General features: G+C 36.0%; 1 protein-coding gene across 5 annotated transcripts in view; it reads right to left on the bottom strand.

The window, feature by feature from the left end:
- Positions 1-27,786, bottom strand: part of DIAPH3 (diaphanous related formin 3) — a 573,382-nt gene that overhangs the window by 359,043 nt on the left and 186,553 nt on the right. For 4 of the 5 annotated variants that reach the window (XM_037022985.2, XM_073212547.1, XM_037022986.2 and 1 more), the window contains 2 exons: positions 22,099-22,235; positions 20,898-21,003 (listed from right to left, as the gene is read on the bottom strand). In XM_037022985.2, coding sequence (XP_036878880.2) covers positions 20,898-21,003; positions 22,099-22,235 — 243 coding nt within the window. Of the gene's footprint in view, positions 1-20,897; positions 21,004-22,098; positions 22,236-24,383; positions 24,513-27,786 lie in introns of those variants that run through there. The other variant, XM_073212549.1, reaches the window with a different exon arrangement.

Genomic DNA, 27,786 nt, shown 5'->3' with positions numbered 1-27,786 from the left:
AGCTATTGTAGAAGTAACGTTTGTGAGCAACGAGGAGGGCTTCAACAAGATTTGAAATATAAACATGAAAACCAACAAGATTTGATAGTTAGATGGACAAGGTGTTGAAGTAGAAGAAAAGGATTTACAAGAGTCCTCCTACCTTTGTTGATCCATTAGATAGGAAGTAGTACCATTAACAGAGATACAAAATGCAAGGAGAGAAGCAAGTTTTAAAGGAGTATGGGATAAACCGCATATTGAAATTTCTGAGATTAAAAGGTAAGTTGGAATATTCCGTTCATTAAAAAAAAAGTTATTGCATACATAGCCTCTATCAGCTAGGGATATTAACAGAAACTCAAAAAAATGAGATTGAAAGAATAAATCACCATGCTCCTCTGCTTGCTGTTTCAGAAATGTAGCATATGTAATCTCCATTAATTTGCCTTATGCCATGCTAATTATTTCAAAAGCTTCACTTACTTCTGGAACTGATGGTGGTGAAAAAACAAAGAGCTTCTACCCTCCTGGAATATCCTAAGTTAACTAAAGGTTCAATCTTTGTGCATCAGAATGCAGTTCACTCTGTTTACTAGCTCACGCATTTTATTCCTTCAAAGCCTATTTATCACTGCTTACTAAGCAGTGGGTGCTAGGGATACGGCTATGAAAAACAGATAGAAAGCAACTATTAGAGAAAAAGAGGAGTTAAGATTATATCCAAGTTTTTTGGCCTGAGAAGTTCAGAGGATGAAATTATCATTTACCAAGAAATATTTCATTAAACTAAAAGAAACAGGCTTGGAAAGATCAGGAGAGTTCACTTTCAGAGATGTTAAGTTGGAAATGCTTGTTAGTGATCCACATCAAAAAAAGGAGAGAAGAAAAGTGGATATAGGAGACTCTAGGTAAACAAAGATTATCACAGGGAAATTGGTGTAAAGATGGCAGCATGAGAGTGGACAGAAACCTCCTCCCAAAACCAAATATAATATGAAAATACAGCAAATACAATTAACCCTAAAAGAGCAACAGGAAAGAAGGCTGCAATAGACTGCATATATCTGGGGAAAAGAGCAGACCTCACGGAAAAGGGTAAAGTGCCAAGGCAATGATCTGGCAGGACCCAAGCCATTCCCTCACCCTAGCTCACTGGAGAGAGGAAGAGAAACAAGGCAGAGGGGGAGTAGATGCCTAGGAAAGCTGAAAACCCAGCCCTGGAGATCTGCCCTGGGAGCAGTAACCTACATTACATATTGCTATGGATATTAGGGAGTTGACAAGCTAAGACAGGCAGAATACTTAGAGACTGAAATTCTAGATGTTTGGGGACAACAGGTAGCCACAACCAGTCACTCTGGGACAAAAGAGAGGTGGACACTCTGAGAGACTTCCCAACAGTGAGAGGGCTACTAAAGGGGTAAAGACTGCACAGAGCTTGCTGCTCAGCAAAAAGGACAAATGCACAAAATTATCCCAGCACACTCAACCAGCAGGTAGGGAACTTTCAGGACCTTCACGCAATCCATCGCCATGGCTGGCAATGAAGCCCTGAGGCCCCACACCACACAACACAGAGTGCAGCTGAATCCTCCAGACATGCACTGGCTTGAAACCTGCTCCCCCACCACTCCACCAGGAAAGCCAGAGGGTGGCCCTTCCAAAAGTAGCTACAAGGGTATAGCAAACAGGCTCCTCCATAAATGCATGATCCACTGGTCCTGACAGTGTAGGCAGGCAATGCAGCTGGAGAGGAGAGATTTATAACCTCCTGGCAGGCACTAGCACCGCTCACCTGCGGCCCCCACCATCACTCCAGGGGCTAAGCAGCTCCAGAGAGTAGAGCTCTGCAGACTAGAGTGCTTGGCCTACACCAAGTAATTATTATAAATATGAAACATCAAAAAAAAACAGGTACAAAACAAAATTCCACAAACACCAGTAAATGGGCGAAGAGAAACTGAACTCACCAATATTCCTGAAAAAGATTTCAAAATTAAAACCATAAACATGCTCATGGAGGTACAGAAAAATATTCATGAAATAAGGGACAAATTTAGGATGGAGATTCAATCATGGAGAAATTCCATATCTGAAATGAAACATACAAGTGACAGATTTAAAAGCAGATTAGATGAAGTAGATGAGATAGTAAATGAAATAGATATTACAGAACAGGAAAACAATGAAGATGAGACACAGACAGAAAAAAGGAACTCTAGAAATGAAGGAATATTGAGAGAACTGTGTGACCAATCCAAACAGAACAATATTCACACTACAGGGATACGAGAAGAAGGAGAGAGAGAAAAAGGGATAGAAACTGTCTTTGAAGAAATAATTGCTGAAAACTTCCTGAATGTAGGGAAGAAGACAGTCTCTCAGGCTATGGAGGTGCACACATCTCCCAACAAAAGGGACTCAAGGAAGACAGCACAAAGACATATAATAATTAAAATGGCAAAGATCAAGGATAAGAGAAGACTTTTAAAAGAAGCCAGAGAGAGAAAAATACCACATAAAAAGGAAAGCCAATCAGGCTATCATCAGACTTCTCAGCAGAAACCTTACAGGCCAGAAGGAACTGGCGTGATACATTTAATGCAATGAAACAGAGGGCATCGAACTAAGAGTACTCTACCTGGAAAGATTATCATTTAAATTTGAAGGAGGAATAAAACAAATTCCAGATAAGCAAAAGCTAAGAAAATCTACCTACCACAAACCATCTCTACAGAGTATTTTGGAGGGACTGCTATAGATGGAAGTGCTCCTAATACTAAACAGCTGTCATGTCACCAGAGGTAATAAAAGCACAGTAAAGGAAGTAGAACAATTTAATTACTAAGCAGATGAAAAAACAAATCAACTATCCCAAAAGACAGTAAAGGGATAGACAAAGAGTACAGAATATGATACCTAATATATAAAGAATGGAGGAAAAGGAGTAAAAATAAAAAACCTTTAGGTTGTGTGTGTAAAAACATACTAAGTGAGTTAAATTAGACTGTTAAATAGTAAGGGAATTACCCTTGAACCTTTGGTAACCACAAATCTAAAGCCTACAATGGCAATAAGTACATGCCTATCAATAATCACCCTAAATGTAAATGGTCTGAATGCACCGATCAAAAGACAGAAAGTTACTGAGTGGATAAAAAAAACAAGACCCATCTACATGCTGTCTATAAGAGACTCACTTCAAACCCAGACATACAGAGACTAAAAGTGAAGGTATGGAAAAAGATATTTGATACAACTAATAGGGAAAAAAAAACAGGAGTTGCAGTACTTGTATTGGACAAAATAGACTTCAAAACAAAGAAACTAACAAGAGACAAAGAAGGACATCATATAATGAAAAAGGGATCAGTCCACCAAGAGAATATAATAACCATTATAAATATCTATGGAAAAAACACAGGAGCACCTATATACATGAAACAAATACTAACAGAATTAAAGGGGGAAGTAAAATGCAATGCATTCATTTTAGGAGACATCAACATATCAGTTAATCCAAAGGACAAATCAAGCACAGAGAATATAAGTAAGGAGACAAAGGCACTGAACAACACATTAAAACACATAGACCTAACAGACATACACAGAAAACTCCATCCAAAAGCAACAGGATACACACTCTTCTCAAGTGCACATGGAACATGTTCAGAAATAGATAATATACTAGGCCACAAAAAAAAAGCCTCAGTAAATTCAAAAAGATTGAAATTGCACCAACCAGCTTCTCAAACCACAAAGGTATGAAACTAGAAATAAATTACACAAAGAAAATGAAAAAGCCCAAAAGTACACAGAGTATTAACAACATGCTCCTAAATAATCAGTAGATCAATGATAAAATAAAAACAGAGACCAAGCAATATATGGAAACAAAGTACAACAATAATTCAACACCACAAAATGTGTGGGTTGCAGTGAAGGCAGTGCATGCTAAGAGGGAAGTATACTGCAATACAGGCCTACCTCAGGAAAGAAGAACAATCCCATATGAACAGTCTAAACTCATAATTAACGAAACAAGAAAAAGAAGGACAAATGAGGCCCAAAGTCAGTAGAAGGATGGACATAATAAAGATCAGAGCAGAAATTTTGAAAAATCGAGAAGAATGAAACAATGGAAAGAATCAATGAAAGCAGGAGCTGATCCTTTGAGAAAATAAACAAAACAGATGAATCTCTAGCCATATTTATCAAGAAATAAAGAGAGTCTACAAATAGAAACAAAATCAGAAATGAGAACAGAAAAATCACGACTGACACCACCGAAATACAAAGAATTATTAGAGAATACTATGAAAAGTTATGTGCAAACAAACTGGATAACTAAAAAGAAATGGACAACTTTCTACAACAGACAACCTTCCAAGGCTGACCTAGAATGAAACAGAAATCTAAACAGACCAATTACCAGCAGTGAAATTGAATTGGTTATCAAAAAACTACCTAAGAACAAAACTCCAGGACCAGACAGTTTCACTGCTGAATTTTATCAAACATTTAGTGAAGACCTAATACCCATCCTCCTTAAAGTTTTCCAAAAAGTATAAGAGGAAGGAATACTAGCAAACTCATTCTATGAGGCCAGCATCACTCTAATACCAAAATCAGGCAAAGACCCCACAAAAAAGAAAATTACAGATCATTATCTCCAATGAACATATATGCAGAAATACTCAACAAAATATCAGCAAATCAAATTCAAAAATACATCAAAAAGATCATCCATCATGATCATGTAGGATTTATTCCAAGGATGCAAGGATGGTACAACATTCGAAAATCCATTAACATCATCCACCACATCAACAAAAAGAAGGACAAGAACCACATGTTCATCTCCATAGATGCTAAAAAAGCATTTGACAAAATTCAACATCCATTCATGATAAAAATTCTCAACAAAATGGGTATAGAGGGCAAGTATCTCACCATAATAAAGGCCATATATAACATACCCACAGCAAACATCACACTTAACAGCAAACAGCTGAAAGCTTGTCCCTTATGACAGGGAAAAAGACAAGGATGCCATCGTTCCCCACTTTTATTCAACATAATACTGAAGGGCCTAGCCGCAGCAATCAGACAACACAAAGAAATAAAACATATCCAGATTGGTAAGGAAGAAGTTAAACTCACTTTTTACAGATGAGATAATATTGTACATAAAAAACCCTAAAGAATTCACTACAAACTACTAGAAATATTAACTGAATTCAGCAAAATTGCAGGATACAAAATCAATATACAGAAATCTGTTGCATTCCTACATACTAATGATGAAGTATAAAAAAGAGAAATCAGGAATACGAGTCCATTCACAAATGCATTGAAAAAAAAATACCTAGGAAAAACCTAACCAAGGAAGTGAGAGATGTATACCCTGAAAACTAAAAGACACTCATGAGAGAAATTAAAGATGATACCAATAAATGGAAACACATCCCATGCTCATGGATAGGAAGAATTAATATTGTTAAAATGGTCATCCTGCCTAAAGCAATCTACAGATTCAATGCAATCCCTATCAAAATTCCAACAGCATTCTTCAGTGAACTAGAGCAAATAGTTTTAAGGTACACATGGAACCATAAAAGACCCTGAATAGCCAAAGCAATCCTGAGAAGGAAGAAGACAGCTGGGGGTAAATTCCAAGGAGTGGGATTCCCAATTACATTCCCCAACTTCAAGTTCTACTACAAAGCCAAATTTAATCAAGACAATTTAGTACTGGCACAAGAACAGAAAAATAGACCAATGGAACAGACTAGAGAGGTCAGATATAAACTTAACCATATACGGTCAATTAATATATGATAAAGGAGCTATGAACATACAATTGGGAAATGACAGCCTCTTCAACAACTGGTGTTGGCAAAACTGGACAGCTACATTCCAGAGAATGAAACTGGATTATTGCATAACCCCATACACAAAAGCAAACTCAAAATGGATCAAATACCTGAATGTAAGTCCTGAAATCATAAAACTCTAAGAAGACAACATAGGCAAAAACGTCCTGAATATAAGCATGAGCAACTTCTTCCTGAACACATCTCAAGAAAGGGAATCAAAAGCAAAAATGAACACATGGGGACTACATCAAACTGAAAAGCTTCTGTATGGCAAAGGACACCATCAACAGAACAAAAAGGCATCCTATAGTATGGGAGAATACATTTGTAAACAACATATCCAACACAGGATTAACATTCAAAATATATAAAGAACTCATATGCCACAATAAACAAACAGCAAATAATCCAATTAAAAAAAGGGCAGGGGATATAAAGAGACAGTTCTTCAAAGAAGAAATTCAGGTGGCCAACAAACACATGAAAAGATGCTCCACATCACTAATCATGAGGGAAATGCAAATTACAACCACAGTGAGATATCACCTCACACCAGTAAGGATGGCCAGCATCCAAAAGACTGGGAACAACAAATGCTGTTGAGGATGTGGAGAAAGGGGAACCCTCCTACACTGCTGGTGGGAATGTAAGCTAGTTTAACCATTGTGGAAAGCAATATGGAGGTCCCTCAAAATCTAAAAATAGAAATACCATTTGACCCAGAATCCCACTCCTTGGAATTTACCCAAAGAATACAAGTTCTCAGGTTCAAAAAGACATATGCACCCGTGTGTTTACTGTAGCACTATTTACAATAGCCAAGAAATGGAAGCAACCTAAGTGTCTATCAGTAGATGAATAGACAAAGGAAAGGTGGTACATATATACAATGGAATACTACTTAGCCACAGCACAAGAAAGAAACAAATCCTACCATTTGGAAAAACATGGATGGAGCTGGAGGATATTATGCTCAGTGAAATAAGCCAGGTGGAGAAAGATAAGTGCCAAATGATTTCCTTCATTTGTGGAGTATAACAATAAAGCAAAACTGAAGGAACAAAACAGCAGCAGACTCCCAGACTCCAAGAAGGGACTGGCGGTTACCAAAGTGGAGGGGTATGAGAGGGTGGGTGGGGCGGGAAGGAGAAGGAGATTGAGGGGTATTATGTTTAATACACATGGTGTGTGGAGTCACGGGGAAGACAGTGTAGCACAGAGAAGACAAATAGTGAATCTGTGGCATCTTACTACACTGATGGACAGTGACTACATTGGGGTATGGGTGGGGATTTGATAACATGGGTAAATGTAGTAACCACATTGTTTTTTCATGTGAAACCTTCGTAAGAGTGTATATCAATTATACCTTAAATAAAAGAAAAAAACAATTTGGTACTGGCACAAGAACAGACCCATAGATCATTGGAACAGAAATGAGAGCCCAGATATAAATCCAAGCATATATGGTCAATTAATATACAATAAAAGGAGCCATGGATATACAGTGGGGAAATGACAGCCTGTTCAATAGCTGGTGTTGGCAAAACTGGACAGCTACATTCCAGGGAATGAAACTGGATTATTTTCTAACTCCATACACAAAAGTAAACTCAAAATGGATCAAAGACCTGAATGTAAGTCATGAAACCATAAAACTCTTAGAAGAAAATATAGGCAAAAATCTCTTGAATATAAACATGAGCAACTTTTTCCTGAACGCATCTCCTCGGGCAAGGGAAACAAAACAAAAATGAACACCTGGAACTATATCAAACTAAAAAGCTTCTGTACAGCAAAAGGCACCATCAGCAGGACAAAAAGGCACCCTATGGTATGGCAGAATATATTCGTAAGCAACATATCCGACAAGGAGTTAACACCAATAATATATAAAGAATTCCCCCGCCTCAACACCTAGAAAGCAAATAACCCAATTAAAAAATGGGCAGATGATGTAAACAGATACTTCTCGAAAGAAGAATTTCCGATAACCAACATGTACATGAAAAGATGCTCCGCATCGCTAATTATTAGGGAAATGCAAATTGAAACCATAATGAGATATCACCTCACACCAGTAAGGATGGCCAGCATCCAAAAGACTAGGAACAACAAATGCTGGCGAGGATGTGGAGAAAGGGAAACCCCCCTACACTGTTGGTGGGAATATAAATTAGTTCATCCATTGTAGAAAGTAGTATGGAGGTTCCTTAAAAAGTAAAAATTGAAATACCATTTGACCCAGGAATTCCACTCACTCCTAGGAATTTACCCAAAGAAAACAAGATCCCAGATTCAGAAAGACAAATGCACCCCTATGTTTATCACAGCACTATTTACAATAGCCAAGATATGGAATCAACTTAAGTGTCCAGCATTAGATGAATGAATAAAGAAGATGTGGTACATATACACAATGGATATTATTCAGCGTAAGAAGAAAACAAATCCTACCATTTGCAACAACATGGACAGAGCTAGAGGATATTATGCTCAGTGAAATAAGCCAGGCAGAGAAAGACAAGTGCCAAATGATTTCACTCATTTGTGGAGTATAACAATGAAGCAAAACCGAAGGAACAGAAGAGCAGCAGACTTACAGACTCCAAGAAGGGACTAGCAGTTACCAAAGAGGAGGATTGGGGGAGGGTGGGTAGAGAGGAAGGGAGAAGGGGATTGAGAAGTATAATGATTGGCACACATGGTGTGTGGGTGGGTCACAGGGAAGACAGTGTAGCACAGAAAAGACAATTAGTGACTGTGGCATCTCACTTCGCTGATGGACAATGACTGCAGTGGGGTGTTGGGGGGACTTGATAATATGGGTGAATGTAGTAACCACAATGTTTTTCATATGAAACCTTCATAAGAGTCTATTTCAATGATACCTTAATTTAAAAAAAAAAAGAAAAGAAAGATTGTCCTAGCAACTGTATGTAAAACACAAGATCCTAGATGGAATCATTTAGGGAGCAGTAGAGAGGAAAGAGGAGGTACCAGAACTGATCAGGCATTTCAATTGTAGGTTTTGATTTGCAGCTTGGGGAAGTAAAGTTCAAAAGCTAACAACCAGAGAGAAGAAAAACAAGGAGACTGCAGTGCCCTGGAAGTATGGTAGGAAAGTGTCTCCACAGGGAGAGTGATCAACTGGGTCACATGCTCTAATAGGTCACAGAAGAAGACCAAATCAACTGCCACTAAATACGGCAAATTGGTAACTTGACAGTAAGTTTCTACAAAGGGACAGAATTGCTGTTCTAAGCAGAAAAACACTTGCCTTTTCACATATATCTTATCCAAACAGTAAACAAAACCTTACAGTTAAAATTGGCTCTAAAATATTCTCCTTCTTGCTCCATTCATACCTTACATAAGAAAAAGTATTTTTAACATAACTTCTAGCTGGAGGGTTATGTGTATGTGTGCACATTTGTGTGTGTCAAAATCTGTGTATGTCCACCTAGGATTTAGAATGGCTAAGGATTTCCCCAAGAGCAGCAGTGGACTCCCCACTACAAGGGTTGAGACCAGCAACAGCCACACTGCCAAAGATTAGAAAAATGAACAGCTAAAATTGTAATTACAAACAGTGGAACAAATGTCAGCCATGTCATAAACTAGAAAGTAAAGACACGTAAAAGGGGACAAAGTGGATAAATTGCAAACAGAAATTTCAAAGATATTCAATATTAGGGATAGAGCTGGTCAATGGCAATCTTAAGAACAAGGTAAACGATCAAAGGAAAATCCTTAAATATAGACAAAGGTTAAACAGCAAGGCAAGGAACATGACAGAATCAGCAAAGCTGCTTTGTGCCCTTGAAAATTAAGTGAGGTTCTTCACATGTGGATACATACCACCTAAATTTCCTCAAGTACACAGTTTAATTCACTGCTATCACTATGCTCAACACAAATATGAGAAAAAAATTAACACAGTATACATTTTTAGTATTTGGCTTCTCACCCTTTTTGAACAAACAAGTTAAGCCCAAAATTCAGGGTACACTAACAGGTGTGATGAACAAGTCACAGGTCTGTCCAATGCTTTCAAACTTCACCAGACAGATGCTTTTCCCATGATTACGCTGACGAAATTGAAAAGCTATCTAATTAACAGCAAATGCAAATGTTCTTTAGAAAGTTCACATTTGGTCAACATGTTCATCCTCAATATAAGATGTTTTCATAAGGAAAATGATGGCTATACTACAGTGAAAACATGTCAGCTACATAAGCTAAATTTCAATTGGAAACAAGTACCAGTAAAGTACTTAAATAAAAATTCTACCAGAATCAGTGAATACCTATTTATCTGAGCCTGGAATATACAACTTAGACTGCTATTCATCTTCTGTACCCCATAGCAGAAATCATCTCTCTCTTTGCACAATCAAATTTCACATTTATCAAGTTAAAATGTGTAAATGATGCCTAAAGAGAAATATTTTGCCTCCAGTACAAACAAAAGAAACTCTGAAGAATTTAAAAATCACATGCACTAATAACAGACTATATTATGTAGACATAGAAATAGTAAAGTATAGCAGATGTACATTTCTCTAATTTTATTTATATTTACAATTAAATGTTCTGTAAATGACAGATATAGTAAGAGAAGTCAGAACTTGATGTAACTGCATATATTCCATATATATTCAATTCAAAGAAATAAACTACAGCATTCAAGAGGCTATAATGTATATGTTTAGAGATATAGATATAGATGATATAGATATAGATGATATAGGTATGATAGATATATAGATATAGATATATAGATATAGATATAGATTAGATATAGATATAGATATATAGATATATAGATATATAGATATATGTATATTTATATGAACAAAAATACTGGAAAACAAATGCGGACTTTTAAGTCTTTATTCACACAGGCCCCTCTGAGACATCACTGATTTCTTGTGTATCCTCCCATGCATTTTATTACAACCCCTAGTACTGCAATTTTCATATGAAACACTAGCTAGCTTTAAAATCCTGAATATAAGCTTCTTAAGGGCAGGAGCATATTTCATGCATCTTTAATGTTCTATCTAGCATTACCCAATGGACAGCAGTCACTGAATAATTGACTAATAGACTGGTTAATTATTAAACTTTGCAGTTACCTTTGAGGAATGAGTTATCTTATCTTTCTGGTGGCCCATTGTAGCATAAGTAAAGAAATTTATTAAGTAGACTTAGAAAAATGGCAGTTAAATCTATACAAAAATGTTAACCACTAATTTACTTTGGTGCATGCTCCATATGGCAATATGAATTCACATCAGAGTGTTATTTTACTGTTTCTTTAAAGTCTACTCACTGAAGGACATATTATTTACCAGCCCATTTTAATATGTTCAACATCTTGATTCATACTCATATGTTAATCCTACTGCTGCAAACCTCAATAAAATTAGTAGTCAAAACAGAGGAATTAAAACAAATTGATCTCTGCATCCTTCTGGAATACATTAACAACTATCCTAAAAATAAATTATCAACTATACTCTGTATTCTTCATTTGGTCCTTCATTAAATGTGAGAATAACTTATTTGAACTTGAAAATAATTATAGTTAATAGTAATTTCTTTTGGGGGAAGAAGATACTAATAACAGAAAGAAATAGTAAATCAAGATATAACTATTCATTATAGGAAGATCTTTATCTGGTCTTGAGCAAAATTAAACTTGGGTACTCTGTGAGCATTTAAGGGATAAGGGAAGCAAAAACAAACAGAATCAAATAAACTTAGCTAAATCCAAAAAGGCATTTTCATCTATGATTTGTTTCAATGTCACATGTTCATTACTGCCCAGTAACAAATTTCAAAGTATAGTGATTATAATTCAATTAAGGGTTATTATTCCTAGTCTGCTTTTAGTATTTTAATGAACCTAAACTACTTATATAATGAGAGAAAATTGTCAATTTTTTTAATTAAAAAAGGTTTTTTCCTACTTTGAGAAAAGAGGAAATATGTTCCAAATTTTCAAAAATCTATTCTATTTTTGAGCTCAATGTATTCCACAGAGATTAAAGAGTTTTTTTTTTTTTTAAGTAAAGAAAAACTTTGTGTGGCAGCCATGACAAGGCAATTCTCAATCTTGGACTGCAGGGGGTATAAATGACCAACAGCTCCAGCTGCTGCCCTCTGGAATCCATCATAACACATGACCTGAAGTCACACATCTCATGGGCTACTACCAGCCAACATCTGAACATAGCAAGAATATCAAAAAAGGGACTTTGGCTCAAGAATTCCCTAGCCAGCTTGCCAGGTTCTCCTAGAATGACACGGCAGCCTAATATCCTTCCAGCCAACCCTCCTTCCTCCCTTTCTCCTTCTACTGTGGTCAGGTCTACACTGAGTGGGACATATCCCAGACTCCCCCAACTCCCTCTCCAGGTTCCCTTATAGGCATTTCCCATAGTCCCTTGCACTCACTTCTCAAAGGACCCAGCTTAACACAGCTTAGTTCCACAAAGCAAATTCCAGAAAGAGTATCATTTTCAAATTGTCTGATTCATAAGCATTATCAATGAAACTTCATATTTAACAGAACACTTCCACTTTTTCTTCTTATTCTCTAAATGTGACCACCCTATGCATGTACCTTAACTATCAGATACTTGTTAAGACTATGTGTATGCGAGAAAACTGAATGTGTTTGGAACACAATTTTTCTCTAGTAACAGTTTCAGAGACATCAAAGACTTGGATTATATTACTGGCTTTTGCTCCTTTGGGTATCTAACAGGAGGACCTTCCAAACACCCCTATCCACTGTTTCGTCCACATTATCACTAAATCTTAAAAAGCATAAAGATACTATGGTTGCACAACAATGTAAATGCACTTAATGCCACAGCCCTTACACTTAAAAATAGCTAAAGTGGTAAATTTTGTTATGTCTATCTTACCACAATAAAAAGAAATAGAGAATAATAGCTATATATTTCAATAGTGGGTAAAGAAATCATGAGACTTGAGTTAGTTTTATTAGGTAATAGGATAATAGTAAAAATAAGTGGTCCACAGAAGCACAGCATAAACCCAGCTATCAGTATATAAAGAATATACTACATCAAATATTGAGAAACCTGAAGCAATTAAAAAAAAGGGTTTAAGTATATTTTAAAAATCACGCTAGGATACCAGCATTGCTACAGGTTCACATCCAGGCATGAAAGACAATAGAAAAGCAGTTTTGCCCTTCTGAAACAGCTCCCCCCCATCTCTTCCCTTATTTGTTTGCTCTCTGACGGCACTAATTCTCCTTTCTGCTTCAGAAACTTTGGGAAACGTGTTCCCTTTAGACAATAACTAATGCAGGGAAAACAGTAGCATCACATGAAACAAAATTCAAGAATTCTATTCAATCTATATTAAGGTACCATGAATGTATAGGACAACCACCAGCAGAGTCAGATGGAAGGAAAAGTCACAGAGGTGACACAGGGAAGTCTAGTGGTCTGCTCCCCAGTTGCAAGACAACTCTCCCTGGCTCTCTTACATTTCTGCAGGTGTTGCAAGTAGGGGCACTGATGGCCTTTCTTCTGGATGATCTTTTCAAGGATGTTTGTATAGCCAAGAAACTTGGAAGACAGAGACAGTGTCACCCACTCAGAGCAAAGGGCATTCACGCTTCATGTCCAGTATAATAAAGACAATTCTCTTTGGAGCAAAAGACAGACATACTTTCAGCCCATTAAAGAAGATTCAGTTCTCTAAGCTCAAATTTCTTCTCATATAGCACAACCTGCCATCCCTGACATGTCTTCAGACAGTCCATCCAAAAACAATGATTAGGCTCAATTATTTCCTGAACTGAGAATTCTGAAGTTTATTGACCAGCTGGGAGGCCACAATGAAAGTACAGTTGACCCTTGAACAACATAGGTTTAAACTGCCAGGGTCCATTTATGCATAGATTTTTTCCAATAAATATACATTATCTTTAATTGGATGTAAGGCAGCATATTCCACGGGTGATGTGCTTGATAGAAATGGAAAAGGAAAAATGTTGCCTGTTGCACAGAGCAGCTCCTCAGGGGATCAAACCAGTGACCTTGCTATTATCAGTGCCACACTCTAACCAACTGAGCTAACCAACTACTATCTTGACCACAGCAAAATGCTGGGATCTGAGAGAAGCAGAGAGCAAGGATGCGCTGGCAACTCAGAGGAAAGAGGTGGGAAACATTTGCTTCTTCAAAGTGTTCCCCTCCCAGCCTGGGGCCTGAGCCACCTGCAGGCAGGTGTCAATCCTGGCAGGGACACATAGAACAGCTAATTCACCCTCTGCTTGCTCTCTTTTCTCTGTCAGACACTACAACTCTCCTATTTCTTTCCTACCTCTCTACTCTGTTGCATCATAAGTTAACTGACCTAGTTTATATACAGTAGGCTGAGTAAAGTTTTTGGGAAGTCAAAAGTTACATGCAGATTTTTCACTGTGCAGGAGAGTCAATGTCCCTAACCCTTCAGTGGTTGAAGGGTCAACTTTAACTGTCACTCAGAAGTCCACCATTTGGTAAAGGTCCTGAGTGACCCTAACAACTAAACAACACTTTCCTTCCCGAAGCACCATGTGCACCTTCAAGACTATACATCCTGTGAGGAAGCCAGGTGTTAACTTTCTTCTTTCCAAACACACTACAACTTTCACCTAAGAGGTGATCATATGAGATGATCAGGTTTTAAAGGAAACTACCAGTACACCATGTAGCCCTCAGACAACCACGGAGATCTCTCCAAACCTAGGCCACCCTTGGTTACTCTGGGAATCTTCCTGGAGGGAAAAAATTGACTCACTATTTATGTGAACCCTGCAGGCAGTTACCCTGATTTTAGCTGAAGTGACCAATGGTACCTTATCAGCCCTGGAAAGCACTAAGGTCAACTCAGGTCATTGGTCAGGATAGTTAATGACTGAAAGAGTTGCCCTAGACTTCCTCCCTGCTGCACAAACGGAAGTCTGTGCAATCACTAACGCATCGTTCTGTACCTGAATTACTACCTCAGACCAAGTGGAAAGATCACTAGAAAACATTAAAAGGAAGCCTCCTGGTGTTCTAGAGTAGACCCTGAGCGTTTATGGGATTTGTTCAGCATCTGGAACAAATGCTGGAAGCATAGACCTGCCACTTAGAGGCCTGCTGACCAGCAGCCAAAATTAAATATGCCATGAGGAAAATTGAATAGATGCCATCACAGCCCACACCAATCAGAGTAACTGCTGCCCATTATGTAAGAGTTGTATTCCCTAAACTCAGGGTTTCTCTCCTAAAACACAACCCACTGCAACTGGAAACTGGGGCTGATACAAAACTGCTACTCAATTGCTTCTGGTATTTGCTGTAGGAGTTCTTGTCTTCTGAAGGCATCCATAAAACTGTGGCAGATTAGCATGTGGAGCATGACCACAGAACCTTCGTGTCCTTGACCATCCCGAGCAACATGTCCGAGGGGAATGGATCAGGAAGACACTGCAGGAAAGGGCAGGTGCAGCTGCTGTCACTGTAGGTCTGTGGGCATATATGGAGAAAAGCCAAACATCCACCAAAAACCTAAGATTCCCCCATTTTGGTTCCTGTCTTGACAAAAAACTACAATTCGGCCCTATGACCAAAAGCAAGGGTTTAGAAAAACTCTTTAGAATCTAGATAATGCTTTTGATACTCAAGCAAACTATGGCTCTAACCAAAGAAGAGAAAACCTCCAGTGAAAAATAATGAGAAGCCTCCAGTGAAGAATAAAAACCCACAGGTCAAAAGGAAAAATAAAATAAAAGGAGAGAAGTGAAATTCACAAAATCAAAATGGAGCCAAAACTAGAGATTGGTTCACCCACACTTACTCCAATCCTCTTCCACCAAGGAAGACCTGGCCAACATGAGGGGCCAACCACCCATATGAAGACTGGGCCCTGGGATGGAAGGTTTGATGGTATGGCAGAAGCTCTGCTGTCAGTCCTCAGAGTCCTGGGTGCTGAACACAGAACACTGGGAGTGGTGCTTCCATTAGAACATTCCTGGATGTGGTCCTACACATTTTCTTCTGCATTACTTCTGGTTATAAGTATATTAAACACACATGGTTCACTGGACCTGAAGAAATTCTGTAAGATATCCATTACTATTTCCTGCTTACATTACCTAGAGCAGTTATGTTTTAAAGCTGAAAACCTGTCTGATACACTTAAGTAATGTACAATTTATCTTAAGTCTGATATTTATATTTGTAATTTCTTCCCTGATAGTAAGACTCTTTAAGGTCTGAAAATAATGTTATTTCCAGTACTTACTTTTTCACTTTCTTACTATACAATATGCGGATGGGTGAAGGGGTATGCTCAATTCTATCAGAATCATAGGAGGTCAATTATCTTATTATTATCAGACTCAAAAAACACCTAATAATCCTCCTTTGAAAAGTACTTCTTTATAAATAAACTTTGCAATAAAAGAACAGTGATAATTTTTAAAATTTTACTATCTTCCATTTTCTCCAGTTTAAAAGCAAACAATTACTTTCCATTTTATTCAACAACAAACAAGGTTTACTTTCAATTTGGTGGTTTGCTGATATCAGCCAGACTAGTATATTTCAATAAATACAAATTACACAGCTAATGAAATAAAATGGGCACTTAAAGCAATAGTTTTATGGGAAATTGGTAATCAGCTAGCTGTAAAATATACTTTATTTATAGAAAACTCAGAAACAGCCAGAGAGGAAAGTATTTTTAGATATTACTGAAGTATTACTTGATCATTTTAAAGGAAAAATAGCATAATCAGCAATCCCAGGAGAGACAAACCTACTTTCTTTTCTACCCCCTATAAATTAGCTATCTGGATAACATACCTTTACTCTTAAGCTTGCCACGAGCTAGCTATTTGACACTTCAGGTTAAATAATAATAAGAAGCCTCCAGGGAACAGTAAAAACCCACCACAAAATGTTTGGGTTGGGAAAGAAGAATGTAGAACTCTTCCGATTGTCTATGCTTAAGAGCTTCCTAATTTAACCTGAACTTATTAGAATGAGAAAAATTAATTTAAATGACCCTAAAACAACCTTTCACTTCTCAATGAAAATTTCACTTTTAAGAACTATTAAGAAATTTTAGTGTCTATAGGACATCCAAAAATTATAGCACTATCAACGATAACGGAAAATACAATTACTCACAACTAAGGCAATTACTACAGTTTCATAAAAACAAATATAATCAGACACATATATCTTGATAAAAATTTCTTAAGAATTCAATCAAATATATGACTTCCACCATTTTCAAAGGAAAATGTTGCCACTAGCCCCCACAACACTAAATATGGCCAACAGTCTTTAAAAAGAAATTCTCTCCACAAATACTCATAGCAACATATTCATAATAGCCAAAAAGCAAGAACAACCCACACGTCCACCCGCTGAAATGATAAACAAAATATGGTACATATCCTTACAATAAAATATTTAGCAAAACAATAAAATGAAATTCTGATGCATACAACATGAATGCAACCTTAGGAATAATATGCTATGTGAAATACTATATTAAACTAGTCAACAAAGACCACATATTATGTGATTTCATTTATATTAAATGTCCAAAACATGAAAATCTATAAAGAAAAAGAAAGTAGATTAGCAGTTGCTGAGAGCTAGGGTGATTGAGGGTATGTGCTGGGTGACAGCTAAGGAGTGAGAGGGTTCTTTGGGGAATGATGAAAATGTTCAAAACTGATGGTGGTGAAGGTTATACAACTCGGAATATACATAAAAACATTGAATTGTATGCTTAAAGGGGTAAATTTTATGTGATGTGAATTTTATCTCAATCTGTTACAAAATCATTTTAAAATTGTATCAACTCTTTAGATAGACAAATATAGTTTTAATTTCAAGTCTTAACTGTCTTCTATAGAACAGTAATTATAATTCCAAATTGTTAATCGATAGTTGTCTTTCAGGGAATTCTATATTTACTAACTAAATATAACTTATCATAATTATTAAAATTTCCATAACATCATACCTTCAGTAAAATAAGAGTAACTACCCATATAGAAATGAGTAAATTTACCGAAGAGTTTCTTTCATTCCTGTAATTTGCCTTAAAGTTCGCATGGCAATCAATTAAAATTTTAAAAGATCAGATAGATTTAACTTAATGTCTATAACCAAAACAAATTTAATATGCCAAATAAGAATTATAAGATTATAACAGTCAAACTTTCCAAATAATGAGTCAGTCATGTCATTTATTTAGGCAAAACATGACTTTGTTCTTAATAAGCTCTTCTTTATCCTGTCTCTCACAGCTTAAAAAATATCACATGATGTAATACTGCTGTAAACAAAATGGGGGGCCATGGTTTTACAAAATTTTTATACTTTTGATTCTGAAATAATTATAGATTCACAGAAACTTGCAAAGAAAGAAAAAAATACACATGTAGGTTCTGAGTATTCTTCATACAACATCTTACATAATTATAATGCAATACCAAAACCAGAAAATTGAAATTAGTGCAATCCAAAGTTTATTCAGGTTGTACAGGTTTTATACTCAGTTGTGTGTGCATATACAGTTGTGGTCAATTTTATTACATGTGTAGATTTGTAGCCATCACCAAAATCATGACACAGGTTTCACCACACAAGACTCCTTCCAGACTCAACACTTTCCTAGACCCCATCCCAAATCTTTGGCAACCCTAAACTATTCTCCTTCCATGTATTTTGGTCCTCTCAGGAATGTTATGTAAATGCAACCATACAGTGTACAACCTTCAGGATTAGCATTTTTCAATTAGGATAACTATTTGGAGAGTCATGCATATTGTGTATATTATCAATACTTCGCCTCTTTTGCTGAGTAATATTCTAAGGTATGGGGATAACATAGTTTATTCACCTGCTGAAGAACACCTGGCTGTTTTTCACTTTGGGGTTAAGACAAATAAAGCTGCTATAAAAACCTGCTCATTTTGTGCGAACTTAAGTTTTCATTAATCTGTAATAAATGCTCAACAGTGTAATTACTGGACTGTACAATAAGTAACAATTTTAATAATCGATACTGGTAATGTTTCCAAAGAAAATGAAGATCACATTCAATCTCCAATCTCCACAGACTTTTTTTTAATTTATAAAATTACTACTTACAGCTACTATTTACTCAACACTTATGCTAATGAATCAAGCACCATACTAAGCATTTTAAATACATTATCTCATGTAATCCACGCATTAACAATGAGTTACATACTGACACTATCCCCATTTTATAATAAGGAAAAAGGAGGTACAGAAGAGGTTTGGAAGGTGATCCAGAGTCACAAAGCTAGGATATAAATAGGTCGGACTTGGGGATTAAAGATGGTGGAGTGAGAGGTGAGACAGAGGCTTCCTCCTAAAACTGCATATAATATGAAAATATGATTAATACAACTAATCTTGAAAGGCACCATGAAAGAGGACTGCATTGGGGTATGAGTGGGGACTTGATAATATGGGTAAATGTAGTAACCACATTGTTTTTTCATGTGAAACCTTCATAAGAGTGTATATCAATCATACCTTAATAAAAAAAAATTTTAATAAACAAACAAACAAATAAATAGGTAGACAGATAGATAAATAAATAGATAGCTCGGACTTAAATTCAAGTCTGCCTGACTCAGAGGTCTATTCCTCTCTTCACAAGACACTGCAGCCCCCACTTGTGTAACATGTGTGTGATTAGCTATAAGAAGTATATGTTGGTATAAAAAAGGTCTTTATTTAAAGAATAAAGTTTGCATACAACTATTATAATTCATAAATGAGATTTTTTTAATTAGACATGATCTCTAATTCAATATGTTGTACAAATAACCAAAATTAATCTAATAACCTACTGGTGTTTACACAAATACAAGTAAAAGGTAACTAGAATAGTATAAGAAAATTCACCACACAAAAAGGTTCAAATACTCAGTCATCAAGCCTGCACACTGCCCATAGAAACAAGTCACAGCAACAGGATTATTCACACTGTCATCAGGAAAGTCAGTCACAAAAATCGTCATCAGAAATGTCATAATAAATTTATTTATTTAGCAATTCCTGACATTTTCTGACTTTTCATCAAATACCATCTTTTTTTTTAATTTAACACTAAGAATTGGCTTTTCAATTCCCACCACCACAAGAAACAATAAAATGACCAAGCTACACAGAGCTTTAAAATAAAATTTTAAACTATAACTTTTCACTATTAAGTGTGAAATAGATTTACTTCATAGTTATTAGAACCTTGGTTTCCAAATTTTGCTGCACATTAGAATCACCTGAGGATCTTTTTAAAATTCCAACAGCCAGGTCACAATCACACCAATGAAAATTTTTTAAAAATTGGAAGTGGGAGTCAGGTGTCAATATTTCCTTAAAATACTCAGTTTTGATTAGCAATGATTATTTGTAACAATAATCAGCAATAAAAACTCTTGTCTTTTTAAAAAAACAATTAAATGAATATTGATTATGCAGCTTAGAAACTATAATTCTAAATGTGGCTCTTGGAGAGGACTTAAATATCTTTGAAAATCTCTCAAAGTGTACCTTGAATCTCTTTATTACTCATGTAAACTCAACTTTTCAGATATAAAACCTATCACAATGAGAAACCATAATTCATTTAATTGCCAAAACTTCTTAGAAACTATCATAATGAACTAATGAAACTAACATAGAATAAATAAATCATGGGACAATGATTATGTATTTTACCGAGAAATCTAAAGTTAACTTCCAGGAATGTAACCTAAGCCAATAATCATAGGGGTACACCAAGTTGCATGTGTAAGATAAATAATTATTATAGTATAAATTAGAATGCTATGTATTTATTTAAAATAATACTATAAAATATTAAATGGCATTCAGGGTTTCATACTATAGTATTCAATATAAGTCAGTAAGAAAAGTTACAAAACAGCATAGATGATAAACATGAACCTACTTGTAGTTGGACTGAATTGTGCAGAAGACCTTCCACAATAGAAGAAAACCTGTCAATTTTTCTTTCTTCTCCGGTTGATGTTAAAGCTTCTAAAACTTCTTCAAGGCTATTGGAAATTTTGAATTATTAATTAAATTGCAAATAGCAAATAACTCAAAAGCCATGATACGATTGCTTGATCTACTAAACTCAGGAGTCACTACTTCCAGACAACCGATAACATTTTAAAAATAATTTATTGAGTACATACATGTACCAGACACTGTTCTAAGCATGTTACCCAATTTGATTCATTTATTCCTCATAATGATCTTATGATATGTTTACTTACGAAATATTTATATAGTGCTTACTACACATCAGGCACTATTTGAATCAGTTTACCAATACCAATTCATTCTAATGTATATAGTTCTGTGAAGTATCATTATTATCCCATATTACAGATTAGGAAACTGAGTCAGAAAAAGGTAAAGCAACTTGTCCAAGGTCTCACCTACTAAATGGCAGAGCAAGAATCTGAATGAGACAGTCTGTGTAGTAAGGATTATATAAATGCTCTAAACCACCCCACTCCACTTCCTCTAGAGTGGCAAGTGAAGTTCAGTAGCCAAAAATATATAGTAGTAAGGAATTATAGTCAAATTATATATATATAAAATACACACACACACACACACACACACACACACACACACACACACACACACATTCTCTACAGTCCAGGACTATGTACCTTCAACTAGTAAAATACTACTATTTACATCACTTTGAAATCTGCCTTACACAGAGATTTTTCAAACAGTATGATGTTTGTTTTTACAAGGGAATAGCATGACCTACAGTTTGAATTAATTCTACCTACCTGGAAAAAAAATCACTGAAGAAATAGAACCCCATTTGTATATTTTTCAAAGTCTTGATTTACTGTTTTTATTTACAGTTTGAGTTTCAAACCATTTAAAACAAATATGATGAAGAAATCAAGTTTTCATAGAAAAATGTTAGCCCATAGCTACTCTATCAATTAAGAGAAATATTTATTACTCCTTTATGTTCAGTCAATATGAATCTAAATCAGCTGTTTAAGTATACTTCATTTATTTAAAGTAAATTCTAATTAAAGTAGGATAATAACATTAATTATGTAATAACTTAATCCAGTTTGATTCATTTAGAAAAATACATTGAGAAGACTTACATGTTTTCCTCTCCTACAATGCATACCGCAGAAAGGAGTTTAACCACATCTGTCATCATATTCGGGTGCTCAGGATCAATGGCTTTGGCCAGTAAAGAAAGACTCCTCTCTTCACTCATAATTCTTTTCAAGCCATACTGTAACATTTTAGAAATTTGAGGTTAAATGTTAACAGTTGAAGAAATAGTGCCCTGAAGGAAATGTACTTATCAAAAAGAAGTTTATAGAATAATATATTTTTTACATTTAGCAAACCTGGAAAATATAAGATGTGTGTAACACCCTAAAAAATTCATGTAAGTGTTCACTTTACATCAAGAACTCAGAATCAGCCAAACACAGACAACCCTTTGAAGGTGATTTAACAACAGTATGACTGATTATTATTAAGATGGGTAAGTGGCCAACTGGAGAAAGAAAGAAGCAGTGAAGGACAATGAGACTGCCCAGTAGAAACATACAAAACGGTCGTATATTGAACTGCACACTGAGGCCATGAGGAACATCCCTGGGAGGGAAGAATGGTAAGAGATATACTACCACAGCCTAATACCCAGATCAGCCCTGTCCCAGAGAAATATAATGTGAACCACATGTGCAATGTTAAATTTCCAAGCAAAAAGTATAACTAATTCTAATAAAATTAATTCAACATATCCAAAGTAGTATCATTTCAACATGTAATCAACATAAAATATTTGTTGATGAGCTATTTTAACTATTTTTTCCTTTCCTACATATTCAAAACCCAGTATGCATTTTTACTTACAAGCACATGTCAATTCAGACCAACCACATGACAGGTGCTCAATAGCCACGTGTGGCAACCACATTACACAGTACTGGCCTAGACTGTAACACTTAGTTTTAAATGGGCAAAAGTTGAAGGATGACTAAGGCAGATACCCAAATAGAATGTATGTAGAAATTGCCCTAAGGAGCATATGTATTCTAATCAAAATGATGTTTTAACATTAGAAAGTCAATGCAGTTGTAAACACATTGTATAAATGGGTAATTTTGGATAAGGATTAAGTTTGTTTGCTACTGACAGAATGTCATATCCAATTAGAAGATAAGGAGGTACATTAATGACTTAGTGTTTGATTTAAAGATGTATACATCTCTTAGGGCCCACTTAACAATCTATGGGAGATAAGTATCAAATAACAGAGGATGAATAGAAGCAATAAAACAATACTATTTATCTACTATGCATCCCTTGGGGATTCTTCTGAAGAGTGAGAAATTGGTTGATTAGAATTCCTACTAAGCACTAAAAAGGACCTAAATCCCAATTACAGACCTATGAACTATAGCTTAACTCAAAATTAGCACTAGATAAAAGTATCAAAGTTGGATCTATAAGAAGCTTAGACCCAAATGCTTTGAGTATTATGAAATCCAATTTTTAACTTTCCTATCTTGTACATGGTGTTTATGTAAAGAAGCCTTCATACTGTATTTGCTTTACACTGCTATCTAAGGAACACAGGCACAAAGAAAGAAATAGAAGCATAAGGGCCCAGGGCCCCAGGATATGACTTTTTGGGGAGACTACTCTGTCTTGTTGGTGACAGGAAAGTTTAAAAAGAGGCAGCTCTATCAGCCAGTTAATGCTGACTTTTGTGATACCCTGGGCTGTTTCATAACTAGAAACAAAGAAAGACAAAGCAAACATGGGGCCAGAGACTACAAAATGCCTTGATAGTCATTGCAAGAAATTGTCAGAGGTTTATCAAGTACCACTTAGATTCAATTCAAAAAGTCAATTGGTTAATTATTACCAAGGGCTGGCTCTGTCCTAATAAACCTGAAGATTAAGGAAAGCTTGCCTTAGCATTTCCCCTCATTTCTCACTCACGTGGCTGTCCTTATCCAGTGCTTGCCCTTCTGGAATCAAAATCCTGTGGCCCCTCCAACCACTCATGACAAGTGATTTCCTCCAACTGACACCACTAACCTTCTCTGTCAAGCCCTCTGGCCATAAGGAATAATGCATCAACAGTGGAAAAGGAGCACTCTCTTATTTCAGTTTTCACTATTATCCCATGACCCCCACCTAAGCTGCATCACAGGCAATATTCTGACTTTACTAACGTAAAAACGCATAGTGCTCATTTTCAGACTGGAATGAAGCCAGATTACATCTAGTGTCTATAACAAAAGACAGAGTTGTTACCTACTTATATAAAATTACTCTCATTCAATCGTTTAAAAAACAAAGCAAAGCAAAGCAAAACAAAACAAGAACTGTTGACTATGAGAGAAATAAGTCAACGTACCAGTGCTGGCATTTACACTGCATTAAATGAAGGCTACTATAAATTAGAGAGGTCGTGTCAAATTTTGGAAGGTCTAAGGATGTCTCTCTACTGAATGCTAAGCACACACTCTGAATTATATGAAAACTCATGTGCTCTAAACTGAGAACCAATGACAGATTCCATTTGCATTCTATGTAAGGCCTATTATTACCTAACAGATGGAATTTCAGATCATTGAAGACTGTTAGAAAGGGGAAAGTTAGTATCTTAAATCCCTGAGTAGCATGCCCATGCTACACGAACACTGGCGTGCAATACCCACGGCAAATTAATCCCAGCAGCAGAGATAAAGTGGGTGAGGGACTGGCCTCAGGAGCAAAGCACATTCAATGTGGGTGCATAGCTCACAGCAACATACCAAAACATTAACTAACCAAAATGAAGTCCCTGTTCTAATTACCTTTTAATTTAAATATATTTAAATTTAAATCATTCTGATTTTTTTTCTAATATTCAAAATCTTCTTCCATTTAAAAAATACTATTTAGTCTAGTTATAAGAAATTCATTTCCATCTGATGCTTTCAAACTTGCTCATTATATTAACTATATAAGCACTAGTACCAAATAAGGTACCACATTTTTGGCTCTTAGAGCTTCTAATTTTCATCATTCTGTGAACTTGTATAAAGACTGTACAGTGAAGTATAGGAAAAACCATCAACCAATCCTGGCCCAAAAAAAACCTCTACAAACAACTTCACATATTTTTATTAAGTTTGATAAATTAAAAGTTCCAACATTAAGTATCGGCAACTTTTTAATCTTATTATCCCAGATAGCAATAAATGCAAATAGCAATATATTTCAGCTCCACACAGGCAAAACAATCTACTAAGATTATAAATTACATTGTATTAGAATATAAATAAAGTTTGCACCATCTCCAATTCAGTCTCAACAAAATAGGAATTTTATCTTCTACATAGCACCTCATTTTATTGACATTCGTCTCAATTCAAATTATAATCCACTTACCCCTTTGGTATTAAAAAAATGTTCCTTGGTTTCCTCTACTCACAGCCTTCCCTTCACCAGTAAAATCTCTGATTTCTATATTCTTACTTTAGAAGAGAACTCCCTACAGCAGTATTGTGAACTCAGTATGTAAAGATCTCTCCCTATCAGCAGTTTGACTCCTTTCTTCCTTTACTATTAAAACATACACGCATGCCTCAGAGATATTTTTGGTTTGCTTCCAGATTACTGCAATAAAGCCAGTCAAATGAAGTTTTTGGTTTCTCAGTGCATATAAAAGTTATGTTTACACTAACCTTTAGTCTATTAAATGTTCAATAGCATTATGTCTACAAAACAATGTAGATTTAACAATAATTTAATTTAAAAAATGCTTTATGGCTAAAATGCTAAACATCATCTGAACTTTGAACTAGTCTGTCTTTTGCCACTGGAGGCTCTTGTCTTGATGTTGATGGCTGCTTGACTGATTAAGGTGGTGCTTGCTGAAAGTTGGGATGGCTGTGGCAATTTCTTAAAAAAAGACAACAATGAAATTTGCTGCATCATTGAATTTGTAGCATGCAGTGCTGTTTGATAGCATTTTGTCCACAGTAAAACTTCTTTCAAAATTGGGGTCCTCTCAAACCCTGGTCATGTTTTATCAGCTAAGCTTATGTAATATTCTAATATTCATTGGTATCACTTCAACAATCTTCACAGCATGTTCATCAGGAGTAGAGTACATCTTAAGAAACCACTTTATTTATTTATCCATAAGAACAACTCCTCATCCACTCAAGTTTCATCATGAGCTTGCAGCAATTCAGTCATATTTGCAGGTTCCACTTCTAATTCTCGTTCTCTTACCATTTCTGCCACATCTGCAGTTACTTCCTCCCCTGAAGCCTTGAACCCCTCAGAGTCATCCATGAGGGCTGAAACCAACTTCTTCCAGACTCCTCTGAATGTTGCTTTTTGACCTCTTCCCATGAGTCATGGATGTTTGTAATGGCAGCTAGAACAGTGACTCTCTTCCAGAAGATTTTCCATTTACTTGGCCCAAATCCATCAGAGGAATCACTATGTATGACAGCTATAACCTTACAAAATGTATTTCATCAATAATAAGACTTTAAAGTCAAGATTACTCTTTGACCTATGGGCCACAGAATGGATGTTGCATTAGCTGACACAAAAACAACATGAATCTCATTGTATGATTGTATGTCTCCGTCAGAGCTCTTGTGTGACCGAATGTATTGTCAATGAGCAGTCATATTTTGAAAGGAATATTTTTTCCTAAAGAGTAGGTTTCAAAGTGGGCTTAAAAATATTCAATAAACCATATTGTAAACAATCGCACTGTCATCTGGGCTTTGTTTCATTGATAGAACACATCCAGAGAACAGTTAGCACAATTCTTAAGGTCCTAGGATTTTCAGGATGTTCAATAAGCACTGACTTCCACTAAAAGTCACCAGCCTCATTAGCCCCTAATAAGAGGGCCTGACCTTTGAAGCTCTGAAACCAGGCATTGGCTTCTCCTCTCTAGCTGTGAAAATCCTAGATGGCATCTTCTTCCCATAGAAGGCTGTTTCATCTGCATTGAAAATCTACCTTCAATGTAACCACCTTCATGAATTATCTCAGCTACATTTTTGGATAACTTGCTGCAGCTTCTCCATCAGCACTTGCTGCTTCACCTTTCACTTTTCTGTTGTGGAGGTGGCTTGTTTCCTTAAACCTCATGAACCAAACCCTGCTAGCTTCCAGTTTTTCTTCTGCACGTTCCTCACCTCTCTCAACCTTCATCAAATTGAAAAGTGTTGGGGCCTTGCTCTGGATTAGGCTTTGACTTAAGGGAATGCTGTGGCTGGTTTGATCTTCTTTCCAGACCACTAAGACTCTTTCTGTATCAGCAACAAGGCTGTTTCAGTTTCTAATCATTTGTATGCTCACTGGAGTAAAATTTTTAATTTACTTCAAGAACTTTACCTCTGCATTCACAAGGGGAAGTTGTGAAACTGTTATTTTCACTTGAACATTTGAGGCCATTGTAGGGTTATCAATTGGCTCAATTTCTGTATCACTTTATCTCAGGGGATAGGGAAGCCCAAGGAGATGGAGAGAGATAGGGAACAGCCTGTCAGTGGAGCACATATGACATTTATTGATTAAGTTCATCATAATTGGCATGATTCATGGTGCCCCAAAATAATGATAATAGTAACAAAGATCAATGATGGCAGATCAGCGTAAAAAATAATGAAAAAGTTTGAAATATTGTAAGAATTACCAAAATGTGATGCAGAGACAAAGAAGTGAGCAAACACTATTAGAAGAATGGCACTGATAGACTTGGGCAATGCAGGGTTGTCACAAACCCTCAATTTGTAAAAAAA

Source organism: Manis javanica, chromosome 9 (assembly GCF_040802235.1).
Source record: "Manis javanica isolate MJ-LG chromosome 9, MJ_LKY, whole genome shotgun sequence".
In the NCBI taxonomy this organism is placed as follows: Eukaryota; Metazoa; Chordata; class Mammalia; order Pholidota; family Manidae; genus Manis; species Manis javanica.
Note: the sequence above shows the minus strand (reverse complement) of the source record. Positions and strands in the feature narration are given on the sequence as shown.